This window comes from Populus nigra, chromosome 5, assembly GCF_951802175.1.
Source record: "Populus nigra chromosome 5, ddPopNigr1.1, whole genome shotgun sequence".
Classification (NCBI taxonomy): Eukaryota; Viridiplantae; Streptophyta; class Magnoliopsida; order Malpighiales; family Salicaceae; genus Populus; species Populus nigra.
Window position 1 is genome coordinate 17,687,828 of NC_084856.1, and position 20,856 is coordinate 17,708,683.

The 20,856-nt window shown below is 33.9% G+C and overlaps 3 protein-coding genes and 1 pseudogene across 3 annotated transcripts; 1 reads left to right on the forward strand and 3 right to left on the reverse strand.

The window, feature by feature from the left end:
- Window positions 1–59: 59 nt before the first annotated feature.
- Window positions 60–2,882, reverse strand: LOC133694845 (FAD synthetase 1, chloroplastic-like; annotated as a pseudogene).
- A 911-nt stretch (window positions 2,883–3,793) lies between these two features.
- On the forward strand, window positions 3,794–6,459 carry LOC133695442 (F-box/LRR-repeat protein 4). The gene is made up of 2 exons (XM_062117448.1): window positions 3,794–4,306; window positions 5,218–6,459. Exons 1-2 carry the CDS (start codon window positions 3,979–3,981, stop codon window positions 6,108–6,110), a joined length of 1,221 nt encoding a protein of 406 aa, XP_061973432.1. The 5' UTR covers window positions 3,794–3,978; the 3' UTR covers window positions 6,111–6,459.
- Window positions 6,460–10,625: 4,166 nt separating this feature from the next.
- On the reverse strand, window positions 10,626–11,982 carry LOC133695339 (GEM-like protein 7). The gene is made up of 4 exons (XM_062117281.1): window positions 11,611–11,982; window positions 11,438–11,518; window positions 11,064–11,338; window positions 10,626–10,963 (listed from the first exon to the last, which is right to left on the reverse strand). Exons 1-4 carry the CDS (start codon window positions 11,753–11,755, stop codon window positions 10,760–10,762), a joined length of 705 nt encoding a protein of 234 aa, XP_061973265.1. The 5' UTR covers window positions 11,756–11,982; the 3' UTR covers window positions 10,626–10,759.
- Window positions 11,983–14,689: 2,707 nt separating this feature from the next.
- Window positions 14,690–15,903, reverse strand: LOC133693375 (senescence-specific cysteine protease SAG39-like). Its single transcript, XM_062114579.1, has 2 exons — window positions 15,432–15,903; window positions 14,690–15,334 (listed from the first exon to the last, which is right to left on the reverse strand). The coding sequence occupies exons 1-2, from the start codon at window positions 15,862–15,864 to the stop codon at window positions 14,745–14,747; spliced, it is 1,023 nt and encodes a 340-aa protein (XP_061970563.1). The 5' UTR covers window positions 15,865–15,903; the 3' UTR covers window positions 14,690–14,744.
- Window positions 15,904–20,856: the final 4,953 nt, after the last annotated feature.

The following is a 20,856-nucleotide window of genomic DNA, read 5'->3' on the forward strand; positions in this document are numbered from 1 at the left end:
TATAATTAATGTGGCAGTAATTTGAGAGAGGCGATAAGAATCAGGGAATTAAAGAATAATTTATCAAACGAAAGAGACATATTTTTATTATTTTTAAAGAATTCAGATATAATTTCCCCTCTTAAAATATCATATAATTTCTTTCTTTTTTTTAAAAAAAAACAAGAATGTGGTAGCCTTTGAGCCCAAAGAAATAGAGATGCTTTGCCATGTAAAAGCTATCTGCCTAAGATAAGTAGAGATTTTCTAAAAGGAAAGGAAGCAGTGCGAGGAAGAAAAGGAAGCGGGTGGCTTGCAAGACGAGAATGGTTTCTAGAATATCCCATTTGGATATTCCAACCAGAGATTCTGAATGGAAGGGTGAGCAGGAAGACAAGGGACAAGGTGTCTTGTTCTTAGCCTTTCATGGATGCCCATAAGAGATTCTTTGGATTGTTGAAGATGAGTTTGATCACACCAAGAAATCTTTATTTATTCTGATCCCTTTTACCTCTCGCAGATTCGATAGATAGGACTTTGGAAAGGAGATTCTCCATCCACTGCTGGTTTTAGCTAGTTCTTTCTGGTCTCCCACCGTCGATATGAGACGATGCTGATGAACAAGAAGTTCTGACACGTAGTTCACATCTCCTATAGCTAAAGCCTGACGAACACGGGTGGATGAATTCATGCTTCTGTGATCTTGATTCTTGTCCATTACTGAGCTTGTAATGTAAGCCCACAAGCCTTGCCCTTCGCACAGCCTCGCCCAGCAGCTTTATATCCAAACCTGTAGTTTTCCCCTGCCAGAGTCAACCAGTAAGATTCAAAACTTCTATTATATGATTATCACATGCAGGTATTCACATTACAGAAGGGACAAAAAGAAAGGCAGCAAAGTAATTTTAGTTCACCTGCCACAGCTCCAAGCTCCTTGGAGAGCTTCTCAACAAATTGCGTGGGGTGAGATGTCGAACACTTGAAAATTCAATTTGGACCTCTGCTGGAACCAGATTGCCACAGTATGGAGCCCAAGAAGAAAGAACTCTACTCCGGTCACCTTTGGCAACTACGGGCGCCCTGTCCAGGAAGTATATAAAATCATCATCATAAGATCGTCACTGTAAATTGACATCGTAAACAGTGTCTTCAATTGATCAATCACTATTGGGAATTTCTTCAGCAATGAAAGTGGTGAAGTTTATTCTCGAAAAGTGTGCAAAACAGAGAAAAAGAACTGTGATATGTTGTACATGGTTTGCAGGCTTACAAAAACTATTCCAATTTCACTTGTCAACGACTGCTCTTCCTTCCGCAAGAGACTAATTCTATTAAAACACAATATGATGAGTCAAAAACACCATTCCACAAGGAGTTACCAACCATCGTTTGTTTGAATGATCCTCCGGCTTGCCAATTATACCACTTCCCCCCTGAATCCACCACTACCAGTGCACCACCACATGCATGTTTCAGCAAAGTTTATCAATACTCTCCTTCAAATTAGAAAATTGATTCCAAGCAAAATGTGGGGAAAAACCACTCTGGAACACCATGGTACATCGCGCGCATATTGGACTAATTTGAAAACTATTTGTGAGCTTAGCTATTTAGACTAGGTTTCCAACTCAAACTTGCTTCAAATTATCCTGGAAATCTTTAAAGATGGTGAGATTTAAGACACCATGCATATCATAAGAAGCTTGAAAAAGCACCAAGAGCAAGAATTAGGACAGAGCACATGTTTGCTCCACCAAAGGAGTCATTTAACAGTACAACCACGATGAAGATTGCAACCTTCAAACTGTCAATGAACTGTAATTCTATGGAAACATCACACAAGATTTCCAGTAAAAACAAAACAATCAACTATAATCCACGAGATACAAAAATAAAGAGCAAGCATCTCAAACTCAACAGGTAACAGCTGCAAAAATTGAAGGGATAGGAAAGCTTTCCATACAACCAAACACAAGAAACTGTACATGCAAACAAAGGAACAAACGGTCACCTAAGCTTGGCTATGTTACAGGGTAAGCTAAAGAAAACAATAAACAAATAAAAAAACACATGAATTTCAATAAGAAAAAGGAGCTGCAGATGCGAACCTCTAGATTTTATTTTTTCTATAATAACAATCCTCTAATCCCCTGTCTTTTAGAAGTTTACAAAGCTTAAATAGGACAGACGAAACAAAATAAAAATCTAAAATTATAAAGAAAAAAAAGGTAATTCCATGCTATTTCAACATAAACATGATTTAGAAACTCTTATAAAAATTACAGTATAGTTTAATGATCGAATTAAAATTTATAATTATTTTAATTTATTATTCTGGTTTAGTACGATTAAATCTTCTCTTAGACTTAGATCTATCTCTATGATTTATAAATATATTTATTAAACCATCCACATAATCTATCTAAAACAAAATTTAATTTAGTGATAACAGACGTACATTTAACTATCTAAAATTACTTATTATCACAAGTTAAAATACATCATTCTCCCAACCAATAACTTCTACCATATTCCTTCAAATGATAGATGAAATGGGGCTCCAACCTTTGATGCTTGAATTGCAAGTTCTCGATGACCACCGTGAAGAGCATCAAACTTTCCTAGGGCTACAATTCCTCCTGTAAGAATTATGATGTGAAATGCGAGAGCCACTACTAGCTACCATTATCAAGGTTTTAAGTGGAGAGAAACGGAGAACAGCTTTGCCTTTGTGCCTTCTTCTAACAAGACAACAGGATGGTATGTGTGTGGTAGTTACTTAACCAACTACATGGGCTTTTAAAAAGAGGTTCTTTTGCATTTAGGGTCTTGATCTGGTAGTGGGAGGGCTTTGTCTTCTTCTCCTGTTTCTGGATTTGAGTTTTCATGTAAACACCTGTCATCCTCGCGATGTTTTATATGCTCACTGGGTTTGCAGGGTGTTCAGTGGACCGTGAGATTAGTCATGACGCACGCAAGCTAGCCCGAACACCCACGTAAATTTTAAAAAAAAGTTCTTTTTTTTCCCTTTTAAAAAAAATAGTAGGGTGATTAAAAATATTTGATAAAATAACACAACCCTAAATAATTTATTTGTAAGAATAACGTAGTTCCATTAGAGATCAATTAACTATTAATTATATATAAAATGCATCATTTAGTTGATAGGTTATGTTATTAAAAAAAACAATGAATTAGGTTATGTTTTTTTCTTTTAGATTTTGGTTTAAATTAACTGTAAATTACATGTAATTCTAAATTGTAAATGACACTATTTAGGGATAATTTCAATCTAATGAACATAGTTTACATTTAATTTAACAAAAATCAGTAAATTCCTAATCTAATAAAAAAAACCTAACCCTAACAACTGGTGGGAATGTGAATGAGAATTTTATTCTCAGAGGCCTTTTTTTTTATTTTGAATTTTAGTGTTACCAGGTCTAATTTTTATTTGGCTTATTTTCAATATTTTTTTTATAAAAAAATATTTGGTTGGCAAAAAGATTTATGATTCAAGTAAAAAAGAAACAGTGCAATGAAAAGCTACAAATTTTTAACTGAATTCAGGCTATCAATTGTTAGTGTTAGGCGTTAGAAGAAAGTTAAACTTCCACTTAAATTGTAGTTCATAATAATAACAAATTTCTTTTATATTTTCTCAATTTCTCATTAAAAAAAAAGAAGATATTTTCTTAAAAAATTCCCATAAAAAACAATTACAAGAAAAACAACAACCCGACCCGACCCGACCTAGCAAGAAGACAACGAGGCATGTTATCTGTACTTTCAACTTCCACTCTATAGAACATAACTCTTTCGACTGTCAAACCCTTTTTTTTTTTTAAAAAAAAAAAAAACCTCTTCTCCTTCATTCATTAGCATCCTCGTCCTCATCCCACTTTTACCACAACACAAGCATAGCAAAATCAAACAAACATCAAGTTTCTTCTTTTAATCTAAATCCCATAATCCCACCTCCAAAAAAACCCACCTTCAATGGCTTCTATTTGCATAAATGAGAAATTAACAGATGATGAACTAAGATCAATATTATCAAAGCTAGAGAATGATAAGGACAAGGAGATATTTGGGCTGGTTTGTAAGAGATGGTTAGGTTTGCAGAGTAATGGAAGGAAGAGACTTGCTGCTAGAGCTGGACCTCACATGCTTCAAAAGATGGCTGCTAGGTTTTCTAGATTGATTGAATTGGACTTGTCTCAGTCTGTTTCAAGGTCTTTCTATCCTGGTGTTACTGATTCTGATCTTGCTGTTATTGCTGATGGTTTTAGATGCTTAAAGGTCCTGAATTTGCAGAATTGTAAAGGTAAAATCACTTATCTAGTTTATGTTTTTGTTTCTTTAAATTTGGATGCAAAAAGGGTTTGTTTATTTCGTTTCCATGGAGTTTGGAGGATTCATTTTGTGGAGAGACTTTGGTGCTTTAGTGGGTTTTTGTGTGTTAATGTGGCAATGATGAAAAGAGTTTTTTTTTTTTTTTAATTGGATTGAGCTGCATGATTTTGAGGGTAAAGGTAACTGTTTTGGTGATCTTCATGGTATATTTAGAGGGTTTAGGAGTTTCTTTTTTTTTTTTAATATTTGATGGAAAACATGATCATCGGAGAAACTTCGTAGTTATTCTTTTGTGTCTTTGACATGGTGATTTGATTGAAAATAGGTTAAGCTTCTTTGAAAACGATTAGATTCCTATAATAGGCTTACTGATAAAGACTCAATATTGCTGAATTCGAAACATGGTTGTCTTTTCTTTTTCTCTTGATGGCTCTGCATTTTCATGTATTTGTGATTGATGTAACAATTGGAGATTAATTTACAATATTGAGAAGCTGAAAAGCCAGTAAATTTTCTGTTTGCTGAGTCTTCCCTATTTTCTGTTTGTGAAATCATAAAAAAATAATGATTAATCCTGTTAAAGATGTATTTTTAGGTTTTGAACTCACTCATATGGTGTTATTTTGGTCCTTTGCTGAACCTTCACCATGATGCAATACTAATATTGCCATGGATTCCCTTACAAATAAGCATGACTAGATGCTCTCTTTTCATTCCTACTTGCTGTGATTGAACAAGGATGAGAGTTTTTGTCCATAAACATCAGCATTGCATGGTGAAATATTTGGTGCATTTTTTAAATCGTCTTCATTTTTATACAATTTTTATTTTGAACACGCTCACTCTGCATACTGGCTTAGCTGTTTTAGAAATGTGATACAGGTATCTCAGATAAGGGAATGTCATCAATTGGAGGTGGTCTTTCATCTCTACAGTCCTTGAATGTATCCTATTGCAGAAAGCTAACAGACAAGGGATTGTCAGCTGTTGCTGAGGGCAGTCAAGGTCTGCGAAGCCTGCATCTTGATGGATGCAAACTTGTTACTGATGAAGTACTAAAAGCTCTTTCTAAGAACTGTCCAAATCTAGAAGAGTTGGGCCTGCAAGGTTGTACCAGCATAACTGACTGTGGACTTGCAGATCTTGTCAGTGGATGCCGGCAGATTCATTTCTTAGATATCAATAAATGCAGTAATGTGGGGGACAGTGGGGTTTCCACTGTTTCAGAGGCATGCTCATCTTTCATGAAGACACTAAAGCTGATGGATTGTTTTAGAGTTGGGAACAAGTCTATTTTATCTCTGGCCAAGTTTTGCAAAAATCTGGAAACCCTCATCATTGGTGGCTGTAGAGACATCTCTGATGAGTCTATAAAATCCTTGGCCACTTCCTGTCAAAGCAGTTTGAAGAACTTGCGCATGGACTGGTGTTTAAACATCTCAAACTCGTCAATAAGCTTCATCCTCACTAAGTGCAGAAACCTGGAGGCTCTTGATATTGGGTGCTGCGGGGAGGTTACAGATGCTGTCTTTCATGGTTTAGGGGCTATGGAAACCGAAATGAGGCTAAAGGTTTTGAAAATCAGTAGCTGCCCAAAGATCACAGTGACTGGGATAGGCATGCTTTTGGATAAATGCAACTCTTTGGAATACCTTGATGTAAGGTCCTGCCCGCACATTACCAAGTCAGGTTGTGATGAGGTTGGATTGCAGTTCCCTGACTGCTGTAAAGTGAATTTCAATGGAAGTTTAAATGAGCCAGACGTTCTACTGTGAGACCATTGATTTCAATAGTTTGGAACTCTGGGGATATTCTTTCTGCAATAACTCCTATATAATGCTCTCCTGCACAGATCAGTTAGGATACCAGAATGAGGACATTTGCATGGTCATCGCCAGAATGGTTATGCATCTTATGCATGCACACTGTTTCCTCTATTGTTTGTGCGTCTATCTTTCTTATCCTCTTGTTTTCTCTTTCTACATCTTCCGGCTGTGTAAGATGGCTGTTGAAAGATGTTTCCTTCATCTTCAGAGTTATGGATTCTGATATGTTAGTATGCTTTGATCCCACAATTATCTCTTTCTGATGCTTCATATTGGAGATTTCTTTTCTTGACTGCAATTATGAAGTCTGACATGTGCTGTGTAGGAATTTTGGAGAATCTTGCCTTTCCTTTTTCTTTTTTAAGATGAACTGAAGGTTGAGATGTTGGAAGTTCGATTTTTGGTGTGTACTTGGTGGAAGTTATCGAAGGCATGACATGGATCAAGTAGTATGTCTAGTTCATATTAGTTTTTGATAACAAACATGATGCCTAGAAACAGTTCTGCTACCGGGAGAATTATTATTAATCAACATATATTTAAATGCCTTGGTACAATAAAATGCTAAGTTTTTTTTTTTTTTTGGGTGAGAAATTAGATAGATGACCTGTGTTATGTCATGGATCGAGTTAAATTATTTTTAATGTGAAAAGAGAGTCTAGGCAACAACAATTCAAGCAAATTCAAATCCAGGATAATTTTATCAACACGTGATTCAAGATATAAAATTTAAATAAACCACAAAAGGAAAAGCAAAAAGAAATTGCAAAACACAGTCTAATAATCAAATATGAATGAAAAAATAAAATAATTTTAAAAAATATAAATCAAATATGAATGAAAAAATAAAATAATTTTAAAAAATATAACGTTGAAGAAGAAAAATTAAGTCAATATGAGTTACTTGACTAGCTTACACCTTGTTATATGAGATTAAAATAAAAAAAAAGATTATATGAGATTAAAATAAAAAAAAAATAGGTTAACTTTACTTGCATGCTCTCAAAATAATCTAATAGAAAGAACAGCTAAAAATAACAAAGGTCAAGGGCCAATAATTTAATGTCAAATGATAAAATTGAAAAAAAAAATCAATATCGTAAAGAAAAAATTGAGGGAAAAAAACCCGAGTCAACTCGACCAACCCCTCACTCATGACATATGATTGTGATAAAAAAAAATTTAACTTCCAAAAGAAAGACCTAGCAAAAAAATCAAATTAAAATAAAAAATATTGAAAAAAAAAACCTGGGCAAACATGACTAACTTGCATTTAAGATAACCTAATAAAAAGAAGATAAAAAAAAAATCACAAAGTTTGAAGGCTAATAATTTAATGTCAAATGATAAAATTAAAAAAAAAAATTAACCTTATAAAAAATACAGGGAAGATATCTGAGTCAAACTAAGTTAACTCAACTAACTTATTACTTGAGATATAAAATTGAGATACCTCAACAAAAGGAAAGTGGAACAATCAATGAAGTTAATGGTCCAATAACCAAATGTCAAATAATAATTTGAAAAAAAATATTAGTTTTTAATAAACAACCTCCAAAAAATGCCAAACTTAATCGGACCCGGGTCATTAGACAAGGATTACCATGTAGGAAGACAATCATGAAAAAATGACAAGGTAAATTTTCCAACAAAAAAAAATTTAAAACTATCAAATAGTGAAAATAAAATGAAAGAAAATAATTAGAAGCTAAATCGGAAAACAGAATAAATTAAGAAAATGATTAAAAAATATATAATTGAAAGAATAGGGATCAAAATTGGATAAAAAAACAAAATAAAATAAAATGGTGAAGGGAAAAAAAAGATAAATCAAGAAAATGATATTAAAAAAGTAATAAAAAATGAGAACCAAAATTGGATAAAAAAACAAATGCAATAAAATGGAGTAACATACACAGGGAAAAAATGAAAAAAAAAGTTAATCAAGAAAAGTTTATATAACATAAAAAAAGAGCAATAAAAAATAGAAGAAACAAATTGTATATAAAAATCAAATGGAGTAACATACAAAGGGAAAAAATTAAAAAAAAAAAAGCTTAACTTTAAAAAGCGTTGAAAGCAAAATAAAAAGTAATTAAAAAAATAAAAAACAATTTAATAAAATTATAAACTGGAGAACACAATTGTTTTTGGAAAGGGTTGACATGAATTTCAAGGGCATGAGAGAGAATAGAAAAAGAAAATAAAAAAACTTCACTGCAGCCCAATCTATAGCGCATGCCATATTGATGAAAAGAGGATGGCTAGCTGCTCACATCGTCTTTGTAAATGAATGATTTTGGTAATCGTATGGCTTTACACGCGCCATCTAAAAAGTACAGGTTTGTCATTAGCTGACGCATCAATAATTTTTTTTAATAATATTTAATTACTTAAAATTACCAAACAACCTCTAATAAAATTCAAAAAATAAATAAAAAAACTAAAATGAAAAGACTAAAACACCATTGAAACCATTTTTAATTCATTGGTAATTTCATAATTTAACTGTTTAAAAAATAAAAAAAGGAAAAAAGCCTTTTGTGCATATTCATTTTTTTTTTCTCTCAAAGGTATGGCCGTAACTTTTTTGTACAATGATTTTTGAAAAGATAACAGAGCTTATGGCCAAAAACTTAATATTTTTTTTAGGGAAGGATAATTATTTTACTATGAAAAAAGATGTCATGACCAATTTATCTCTAATTAATTTTGCAATAACTAATAGATTCCTGAAAAAGACAATTCTACCCCTAATTTATACTTTTTAAGTTTTTTGTCTAAGGATATAAGCATCATTTTATTGTTCCAATGAACAGTGAAATGTGTGGCTACAGTGTGTTACTAATGACTTTTAGTTTTTTTTTTGTAATTTTTTCCCTTTTAATTTCAAACTTAGTTTTTTTTTTCATTCTTAACATTGGTTCTACTAGGTATTAAAATTTATAATTTGTTTTGATTTACTTTATATGAAGTTATCTCAATCTCATGATTCGTGTCATGAGTTTTGCAAGTTAGCTGTATTGACTCGAGTTTTTTTTTAATTAAATTTTTTTTTCAATTTTCTCATTCAAAATTGAGTTGATTAAGAATTGATCTTCATAATTGTTTTTTGATTTGTTTTCTATAGGATTATCATGATTTTATGACCCAGATTGCGAGTTTTACGGGTTAACCAGGTTGATTTTTTTTGTCATTTTTTTAATTATTTGATTTTAATTTCATCCTTCAACATTGGATTGATTAAGAATTGAACTTTATAATGTTTTTTTATTTGCTTTTTATGGAGTTATCTCAATTTTTTAACCTGGGTTTGATAAGTTAACCTTGATTAACTCAAGTTATTTTTTTATTTAATCTTATTTTCGATTTAATCATTTAACATTGGGTTGATTGATAATTGAGTTGCAAGTTTTTATAGGGTTATCATGATCTTATGACACGGGTCGCGGGTTAAGCTTGTTGTGTTGGTTTTCTTGTTTATTTTTTAGTTTATTTTTTTTATCTTTTAATATTGGATTGATTAAAAATTAAAATTTATAATTTGTTTTAATTTGCATTCTATGAGATCATCTTGATTTTATAATTTAGATCACAGGTTTCATCAGCTACCTATAATAGTTTTTTGAATTGATTCTTTTTTTAAATTTCAAATCTATGTATATATAAAAAATTGATATGACCCATTACAGCGCAGCTAACTAAATGGTTTCGAGGCAATGATGTGTATCAGGGGTGTTACCTTGCTTCTTATGCAAGATTCCATCTGATTTATTTCGTGGAATAGAAATCTGCCTCCACGTGCATGGATCTATTAGGAGCTTTGGTTGTTTGCTGATTTATAGTAATTTACAGCCACGATGGAATGAGTGGGTCCTAATGTTGGAGTTTGTTAGAGATATACAATGTCACCAGTGTTCTTACCTGCTATGTTAAGGAATGGAAACGTGTCATGGTCTGCTCCTGATTGTGGAAACGGCCAACAGAAGTTGCAATCATTTTGTCAGTTGGCTCATGTGGTAGCTAGGCTGTGATTCACTCGTAAAGTATTCTTTCAGCTCCACTAAACCTCAAGAATTAGGGTCCATTTAGGATTACAGAATACTCCACCTGCCTTTTCATTGCATTACTTTACCCGACAGTCTCTTGGCGAATCTAGGACTAATTCATGGCTTGAGAAAACCATCTTCATCAAGTAGCTTAGCGCTGCTGGAATGCCATCATGGAGGTCTTGGTAAAAGACCTTCCTTCCATGCAATTCTCTTGCAGTGAATCCACAAAAAGGGAAGAAAGGTTTGCACCAATCCAGTAATGTACAGAGTTGCAGAGTTAAACTGGTGGTGCTTATTAATGTGGACAGCAGACACATCATAGAGCAACAAGAGTGACTGTTACCACATGAGAACTAGCTTGTTATACATGTTGTCATTTGGCCAAGATCATTTAATGTTTTAATCCAGAAGGTTGAGAAATCAAGATCCATTAATTCCCATAGTTTAGAACAACTTTTTACATTTTCTTTGATCAACTGATCGTGTTGACCCCTCTCATGTCATTTAGTTACATTTGATGAAACAAAAGGGAGAAAAAACTTCTGTCTACATCAGAGTTGAATGGCTTGTATTCATCTGTTTTTGAGTTATTGCCTGCTGAAGAGACTTGAAAGCTTTCTGACAGCTGAAGAAACCCATAAACCAGAAATCAAAATCATCTACCGTTACTATTTCTATGTACTTCTCCGATGGCTTCTTCACATTCTCACTTTGGTTGGCTGTCTTTACCTTTCTTAATGGGATAACTACCTGCATAATTTGATATTGTTCCTGGATGTTAGAGATCAGAGATGCTATAGAGGGAGACGAGACGAAGGAGGGACAGAAGTAACGTTATTTTTCTTGTTACCTTATAATGAATCCTGGTCAACTTTCCTTCTGGAGAAGACAATTTAATCGATCTCTCACTGCAGAAGGCAATCTTTTCAGTAGAGGTAAAGAGGAGGCCTGCAATAGGACCTGCTGTGGTTGACAAATAACATTGGCAAACCTTCAGCAATCTCTCTCCTTCACTAACACCAAATAGCTGCCTGAAAACTTTCTTCACCCCTCCTACTTTAATAATCCTAGCCCCCAAGCTCAGCTTCCCTATAAGAGTTTCAGTGATCCTGGTCCCCAGTTTCACTGCAGTTACAAAATTGAGATGAATTTAGCATCTGCAAGGTGTTGAATGAGAGGAAACTTGATGATTCTTGGTCACGAATCACATTTCCAACAACTTACCATGCTCTCGGATTCCATGAGCAAATTTGTCAGCTTTTTTCCCTAGCTTGTTCATCCTCTTAAGCAATGAATCTGTTTTATCTGCGATATTATAAGACTAGCTGATTAGTAAACAAAAGCCTCCCTTCATTTTTAGGGGAGATCAAAAGAGGAAATGGGGGAAAGAAATATACTTTGCTTGCATGTCAGAGATTTATTTGCGGGGGTTGGAATATAGCGCTGTTCAGCATTTTCAAGTAACAGTCTTGGCATCTTCTCAACAGAATATGCTGCTGATCTGATTGGAATTCCAATAACTTGTTTCTGTGAAGTCTTCATATTTGATGGGCAGGGAAGATTTGATAACGCCTGGAATTAATGACTCGAACTGTTTTTCTGGTGCTGCTGCAAATGTCAACAGACCAGTGTATTTTGCTTTGAGAGATATGTAGAGGCTGCTTAGGTTGATCAAACCTGGTATTCTGCAAGTCTATATAAAGAGGTACCAATAGTTGGTGAATCTCTTTAACTTTTTATGGTTGCATGACTCACCCATGGCTCATCGACAAGGACAAAGGCACGCATAATGACTCATAAAGATTATTTCAAGGACAGATGTAGAAATGATGGCATGTTCTATTGCTTTAAGAAAAGATATTGTTGTGCCCTGGTGTTCTTATTTTTAATCTCTCTTGAATCACTATAAAAAAAACTCAGTCAAATTTTAAAATTTCCTGAAAGTCATTTTTCAGGGATTGGCCATTGACTTCAAACATGGTAGCTGATAGGTCAAGGCATTTGCTCCAGAATTAAAAAAAAAAAGAAAGAAAAAAGAAATTGGGAATGGGATCATTCTGTTTTAGCATCATCAAGAATGACAGTAGCGCTGGCAGAGCATGTTAATTGATGACCAGAAGACTGTTCTTAGGAGGTGAGAAATCTCATCCTGTTTTTTTCAGTTTGCTTCCTCGGAATACTTTCCCTTGAAAAGTTTGGAAAATCTCTAACCTTTTTCCAAATGGGGCCATGAAAATAAAGAATTTTTTTCTGATTAGTTGGGACAGTTCTTAGTCATAAATCCTAACAAGCATCGCATGGCTTCTTTTCTTCAATTTGCTGACTGTGTGAGGGTGTGTCCATAAAGCTTTTTGTGCTGGCACTTTAGCTTTCTATGCCACCCCACTCCTTTTTTTTTCATCTCTGTTGTATCAACCACATTTTAAGGTGGCCATTACATCCTTAAAAGTTGTTTGATAACATGTCCTTTGTATTAAGTGTCGTCAAGCTTCCAAGAGAGGCTGCTGCTTTTTCTTAGATTGTGGAAGTTGTTGAATTGCAAGGATAAGACAGACCCGACAAAAACCAGCAAAGGAAAAGTCATTTGCTCAAATGGATTAAAACTCCTCTTCAATGCTGAGGTGTTGGTGACTGGATTTCAAGCAGGTCAAGCACCATACCGGTAAGCATACTTCAACTGTTTTTTTCTTACAATTTAAATGATTATCTCAACATTAACCCATGATTGTGAAGTAGTTGCTGTTAAGTATAGCTTTTCACGTTTGAGGGAAAGGCAAACTGACATGTCAAATCCACATCAGCTTCATTTCTCACATGCCAATCCATTATTTGAATAAAAAAAATCTTCTTTTACTCACAGCACAAAGCCGACCGCATCAAAAAAGGAAGAGAGAAGAAGGGTAGAAGATAGCTCTTCCTGGAAATCAAACAGTTGGGAAAGGACAAGATTATGATTTTCTAGTCCTACTACACATATAGATCCAAGGTGAATCATATGGATTATGCTAAAACAATTAATATAAATTGCTTCCCCCTGAAGAAGAATGAAAGAATAAACAATAACTTGTTTCTAAAGTAATCAACCCTCCATTAGCAGGGAAGATTTATTCACTTCTGGCCTTAACTTCTCCAGCTGCCTCTCTGTTCAGTGGCTGTACATGCCTGCAGAGTATGCACTGAGAGATGCAGAATCAGTTTAGGTTGATCGGACTTGGATTCTGAAAGCACACACATACATGAAGGGACAACGGGGCTACGAATTGGTGAGCCTTTAGCTTCTTGTTGCATTAGTCATCTTTACCTCATCAACAAGAACAAAAGCACATTGACCCACAACGATAATTGAAAGATATAGATATGATGATAGCTTAGATTTGATTGCTTGAAATCATAACAATAGATGTTGTAGGTCCAGGTCCGCCCAATTTTTAAATTCTCCAAATCACAATATACATATTTTTTTCAAATGTTCAGAAATTGATTATTCAAGGTGCTGATATACAGTATATATTTTCTTGAGAAGGTACTGTTATAATGGTTGTATATAAGGATAAACGACTTGATTTCTTAAATTTTTAAGGATGGGAAATCTTTTATCTGAAAAATTGGATTTGGTGGAGGAGTTTCTCCACTCAACAAGTACATGAAATGACCTGATTTTTTTAAAAAAATCAAAAAATAAAATTTAAATTTAAAAAGTAAATTACATTTTCATCCATGAATATGTAGAACCATGAAGATCCTTCATGAATAATTAGATAAAAAAAATCATGTATTATATTAAAATAAAATTATTACTAAAAAAAAAGATTGAAAAATAGGATGGAAGCCAACGTACTCAAGAAAAAATAAAGGCAAAAGACATATGTGCTACCCTATAGAAAAAAAATAAAAAATCCATGCACATGTATCTCACTTTGCAAGCCCACATGCAATTAGCCTTGTAAGCATGTCTGACCTTCTCTATTTTAAGTCAGGGACTTACCCATATAGGTCCAAGCACATGAATGTTTTTAATTATAAGGGATTTTAAAAAATATATATATATATATTTATAATTCATTAAAATAAAATAGTTATTAAGATTAAGATTAAAATAATTTAGTCTATTAAATACTTTTAGTTTTTAGTTTGTTTTCAATTAAGATTATAATAATTTTATTTAATATTAGCAAAATTTCCTTTTCTACAGCCTTTCCAAATTATTATTTTTTTGTTATTTTATTTATAATTCTAATTCTTGCAACTCCATCCTTCTTTTACACTAGTAACGTAAGTGCTTTTCCTCAATATTTAGATGCCTTCAATGTAACTGTTACTCGTATAGAAATAAGTAATAATTATATACAGAATTACAGACTCGTTACGTTACAAAGTATGAGATACTTTTACGAGTTCTTTCTGAGATATAATTACATAGCCAAAGGAGGAGAAATTACAGAAAGCATTAAGCATACGTACATTATAATGCATGATAGAAATAACCGTCGACAGCAGTAGCCGACATGTCTTCAGATATTGGAACATCTGATCAGGCAGAAGGGTAAGAGGCTTGCATTGCTATGCCACAGAGTCCCTCCTTTGCAGATATATCTTTCTGCATTCTGATGTATCCCTCCTCGCCCCATTGTGCACCCCATGAGTTCTTCACTAGCCAATATTTTGTTCCATCGCTGATCCCGTAACCAACAGCCGTAACACCATGGTCTAGTTGAGTGCCGCAGCTTCCTGTAAAGATGCCACTCGAGTAGAATTGGAACTCAAATCCACCAGCTTCAATGGCGACAGAAACTGGTTGCTTAGCAACAGCCTTCATCAGTGCAGCTTCGCTGTTTGCTGGCACATCTTCGAACCCGGTTATCTTTGCGGCATGGGTGGCTTCTTTTTGAGTGTTGCAAGTTCCATCTGTTCCTGTATATGGGTAGTTGGCCTCAGTTGTTAGGCCCTTGTTTTGTTCAATGAATTTGAAGGCATCATCCATCAAACCACCATTGCATCCTTGATCCTCACCCTTGGTGTCACAGTCAACAACCTCTTGCTCTGAAAGGGAGATCAATTTACCAGTTGTGAGCTGATTGATTCCTTCCATTGCCGCCACTGCCGAAAATGCCCAACAACAACCTAAATTTTGATACAGCGCAAGAAAAGGAGTTAGAAAGTATCCCTCTGTAAGATGTTGTTGTTATCAGTACTCACTAGGAAAGAATTGGGCGCTTACCACACTGTCCTTGGTCCTTGACGGGGGTCACGGCTCCTTTCTTTCTCCAGTCCATGGTAGCTGGCACTGCAGAAACGTTTTCATATCTGAAAGGACCTGCTTGTGGAGAGCACATATGGCCCTTGAATCTATTACGTGAAGCTTTGAATTCTTCATTTGACAGATCTGCAAATTGATTGACACCGAGTTTGTAAGATTTGCCGGTTTGGCTGTTAAACGCACCTATGCGTGCAACGTTTTCCTTGAATATGTTGTAACGCGTCTCCTTCTCAGCGTCATCCTTGTATACACGTCCATACTGAGCCATCCATTGCTCATGCCTCTCGTACGTGGACACATCCTGGAGGGTACGAGCGACAGATTTGGAAGGCCAAGCTCCCAACACGAAGAGCAAGGCCAGACAAATGAATTGGGATTGTTTTGTGAACCTCATGATAGACTTGGCAGTGGTAGCAGCTACTATAGTAGTGAAGGAATTAGAAAGCAGGCAAGCACACTTATCTCTTTGCATCTTTTGAGGTTTATATAGTGCATCTGCTCATACCGTTGTGCTTATAATATTTCGAGGCTTGCCTTTCAAGTCTGCGTGCCCTTGAAAATGTTGTGATTCTTACCCCCGATGATGGTCGAAATGTTTCCCTTTAATTCCGACTTCTTTTTTGTATGGCTTATGAATGGAGCATGAAGTAAACCAGAAAATGGTTTAGCAGGGGATTTTCTTCGTCCTATTCTTTGGCATGAAATGATCTACAAGCAGAAGCAAACAAAGACACTGTTACCGTGCCGTTTCTTCAAATCATGGGAATGGTTTGCATCAGATCAACTAAAGCAATCAGCAAACATTTTAGTGCAATTGTCTCTGAGAGGTAGGACTTCGAGACATGTTATTGGACTACTAGTTCACTGTGACTAAGGTTCAAGATAAACACTTAATTTGAAACAAGAAACATACACTGATTTTTAGGCATCGAGTCTAGATTTAAGACATGTGATGTTGCTAAGCTTTTTTTTAATAATAATTTTTCAGCTGCCCAAATGGCAGGAATTTTCTACTCATGATCGTGTAATGTTGTCTTGACACATTCTTTTTTTTGTATTTTTTGTGGGTTCTTAGAAGCCAAACATATAAAATTTCAAGCACATTATTTTTTCTACTCATCACCAATATTTCTATCAATACACTTTTTTTTACGTCAATTATACTATTCATTACCAATATTTTTATCAATACATGCATGGCATAAGAATAATGCCATGACACAATAATTAACATCCATCATGGCTACCCAATGGTGACATACTAATTTCTTCGCTAATAACATGCCCTCCATCTCTGTAAAGAAATTTGAAGACTTAAATATATAAACACACTCCAAGGCAGAGTTTATTTTAGGTTGTCGTATCATAGTTTGCTTTTGAATGTTCTTTACTATAAAGTGGTGTATGTGGTAAACTAATGCATGAGTTTTGTCCAATATTTTGGCTTCAAATGCTCTCACCGTGCCGATTGATTCACCAAATGAATTGTTTATTTTAGGTTACTGTATAATAAGAATAATAACTTCTATAATCTTGAATCAAGAAAGGAGAATGCACCTTCCTCTACATTTTCTTAATAATTTCATAGTGCTTTCGCATTGCAACCAAGAAATTACTGAAAGAAATGGCAGCGTACTCCATATAATCGCACCCATCTCTTTGCTGCTAGAAAGGAGACGACAGAAATAACTTTTTTTTTGTCAGTTCGGTATTTAGTTTGGATTCAATAAGCAAAATATAATTTCCATGCATTAAAGGTCCATGGGCTTCTTAAATTAATCAGGTGGAACTGGCCCGGAACACTTACGTTTCTCATGTAAGAAAGAATGCCCGAAGAAAACAGAGAACAAAATGGACCACGATAGACTGACCCAACACTCGATTGTAGCTGCCGTAACAAGGCGATAATTTAGGTTAACTATCTAAATTTCGTTTTTTTAGGAAAAGAAAAGGAGAGAACATTATACTAAAAATAAAATTATTTTTATGAGATGTCAAGCTTATAATTTAGGTTAACCCAATCATAGTCTTCAAACTCATTATGAGATGTCTTGAGAGCATGGTTTTTATAGTCAACACAATTCAACAAATTAATCTAGAAATTTAGTAATATACAATTTAACTTAGATTAGGTTTAAAGTTAACTTAAACAAAGATTTGATCCGATTCAATCAAACCTGAATGGTCTGATCAATTTTGTCACTACTAAGTTTGAACTCGTGTAATTCGTGGAATTTGAATACATGATTTCTCTTTTTTATATATACACCAATATTGTTAGTTTGCTATAAATATATATATTTTTATTTATAAATCAATAATATTGACTCATCAAATCAGCTTATTAACCTTATGTATCAACGTGTGACCCATTACATTGTGTCCAAATTAAATCTCTAATTTCTTATTTACTTTTGAAGTTAATAAGATGATTAGTGTTTTGCAAGTTGAGGCAACATGAAGATATTTGTATGTGTTTGATGGCGATAATATGAAAAAAAGATTTTATAAGAATAAGGGAGGCACTAATAAAATGAACATACTTTTATATATTGTGGTTGTGGTTGTTCTTGATTCTAGGCGTACATTATAGTATTTAGAGTTTTTATTTTTTTATGATGATGATGGTATTATGAGAATGTTAATCAAGATTAGAGATTCATTATATGAATTGTTTAATGAGTGTAAATCATTTTTGTCACCACAAACTAGCTAACCATTATAAAAGGGGAAATCATCAATTAAAGATTAGCAACCTAGGGAAAAATTGAGATCGACAATTAAGTCCAAACTTAAGAATTTTAAGAATGAATTGAGAGGTAAGGGTGTTAGATCAAAGTTGAATTGACAATTAATGATGGCTTTAGAATTCATTACTTTAGATATGGTGAACTAGCTAGGACATCGAGCTACCGAGTACAACAAAACATGTAGTCATCCAGGAAGGAATCTGTTGATAGAGAAGCCTATGGACAAAACTAATCATGCCTGCAACGATGGATCAAATAATGATGGGGAGATTTTACTGGGAGATAGAGGTACTACCATTGTTATCAAGAAGAGTTGTTGATAACCAAGGGTAAGATAGAAGAAGATTGACGATGTACTAATATTTTTCATTAAATATACACCATAAAATAAATAAATTTTGTAGCCAAATAATATAGTGATAGTTGTTAGAATCTGATGTCTACGGAGACAGTGAGGAAACTTCATTTATCAACTGAAAGTTATCCCACGCCTTACAAGTAGATGTTATTGAATAAAGACAATAAGGTACTTATTAATTAATAAACACTACCTTGTTTCTTTTTTTCATGGGACAAAACAAATTTAATAGTGTTTGGTGTGATTTGATGTCTATGAATGTGTGCCACAAAAAAAATTATATCTTTGTGTCATTTATATTTATAACGAATTTATTTTGCTATTTGTAGTTTCATATTCGTAGTTTTTAGTTTTTATTACTTCTGGAATCTATATATATTATTTTGGATGGGTGAATCTAAACTTCTTTAGGAGTTTGGGTTACGTCACTCCTGGGGTCTTTATATAGTAGTTTGATAAAAGTGAGAGTGAAGTCATAGGTTTAAGATATTCCTGAATGCATAGCTTGTGAGCTGCCTATGCAGCAAAATATATAATAACATTTAGTTACACGTACTGCATATATTTCTTCATGTACATATGATGTATCAACTCTTGGGGTCTTTAGATATGTAGTGCTATAAAGTGAGAGTGAAGGAGCATATGTGTAAGTGTTTCGTGAATACATGGCCTAGCTATGAGCCGAAGTATGATGGTATACAATAAAATATATAATTTCTTGCTCTGCTTTTGTTCATGTAAATAAGATGCTTAAATGAATGCAAATTACAAATGATATTGGCAATGTGTTTTGTGAAGAAATAATAAAATCATGTACATTGAATAGAAACATGCATTAATTGTAATTGAAACACTTATTTAGAACACTTTAAATAATGTGATTACGGCAATGCATATAACCTGCAACTGCTTCGTCAAGTTTCAGACGTCCTCTTCACATTAGATCAGAACTTGAATTTGCTGGAAATGGCATCCAGATAGTGAAAATGCATACAAAGTGATGCAGTTGGACTTTGCAGTCAGGCGAGGATTTGTTACAATTAAATAAAAATTTATTTTAGATAGATTATATGGATAGCTAATTTAGCAGATGCATTTATAGTAGAATAGGTCTAAATTCAAAAAGAAATCTAGTCGTACTAATTAAACTAGAATAACTATTAAAAAAAATTATAATTTTTTATTTAATTGTTGAATTGTATTTAAATTTTTATAGGAGTTTCTGAAAGTCGTTTTTCCTTAATTAGCTATAAAATTATTATTTTGACCATTGAATTTTTAAAATTTTAAAATCTCAACGTCTTAGGATCCTGGTTTTGGTAATTTTTGTGATTTTTCTTGTTATTTTTGGATTTTATTTTCTTTATAATTTTAGATTTTTATTTTGTTTTCTAATTAAGGTGGATATTTTATGAATTCTTTTAAGGCTTTGTAAACCTCCCTGAAGAATCATTATTAGAGAAAAAATAAAACCTCTACATTTAGGATTCACATCTGCACTTTCTTTAGCTAATTAAATTTAATGTGTTCCTTCTTTAGCTTCCGCATGCATCACAAAGCCAAACCTATCAATGTGAAAGTTGCCATGGACTTGTTAAAAAGCTTTGATTGCAACAGTAACAGAGTAGCCATTCTTGAGGACATGTAATTAGAAGTCGGTTCGGTTGGAATAGAGTATCATCAACAGATATTCAGTGATTGTCTTGATGCCAGCATTGATTTGGTTGCCCTTGCTGGGAAGAGGTTTCTCACACAGCTTAAGATACGAATTTAATCAGTAATATAAATGCCATGCATGCTGGTGATGCAGAAATGCTGGCAACAAAAGTTTTGAAGAGGTTAAATTGTAATGATGTTTTTCTGATTATGGTTTGTCATGGAAGGAAAATGGAGAAAGTGGTCAATGTGAATAAGGCAATGCATAGACCACTCTAGAAATCATCAAGAGAATGGCATCGGAACTCTCTCCAGATTTCTCCAACTGTTTTTCGGTGCACAAGAAATGGAGGTACCTTTTGAAAACACTCCGTCATCTTAAATGCAATGGATCTTTAGAAGGAAAATTCTATGCAAGCTACACTGTTACAAAAGTACGATCGGATGCTATTCAGGCCTGGAAGAATGGTTCTAGCCGTCCAAGGATCAGTGTATAAAAAAATCTCGCTTTTCAACTGTCACATTAATGCTAGTTATTCTTGTGCGGAGATCAATACCATCACAACTTGAGACCTTTCAACACCAGTTCAGGATGCAGAGCCGACATTCTGTCCACATTTTT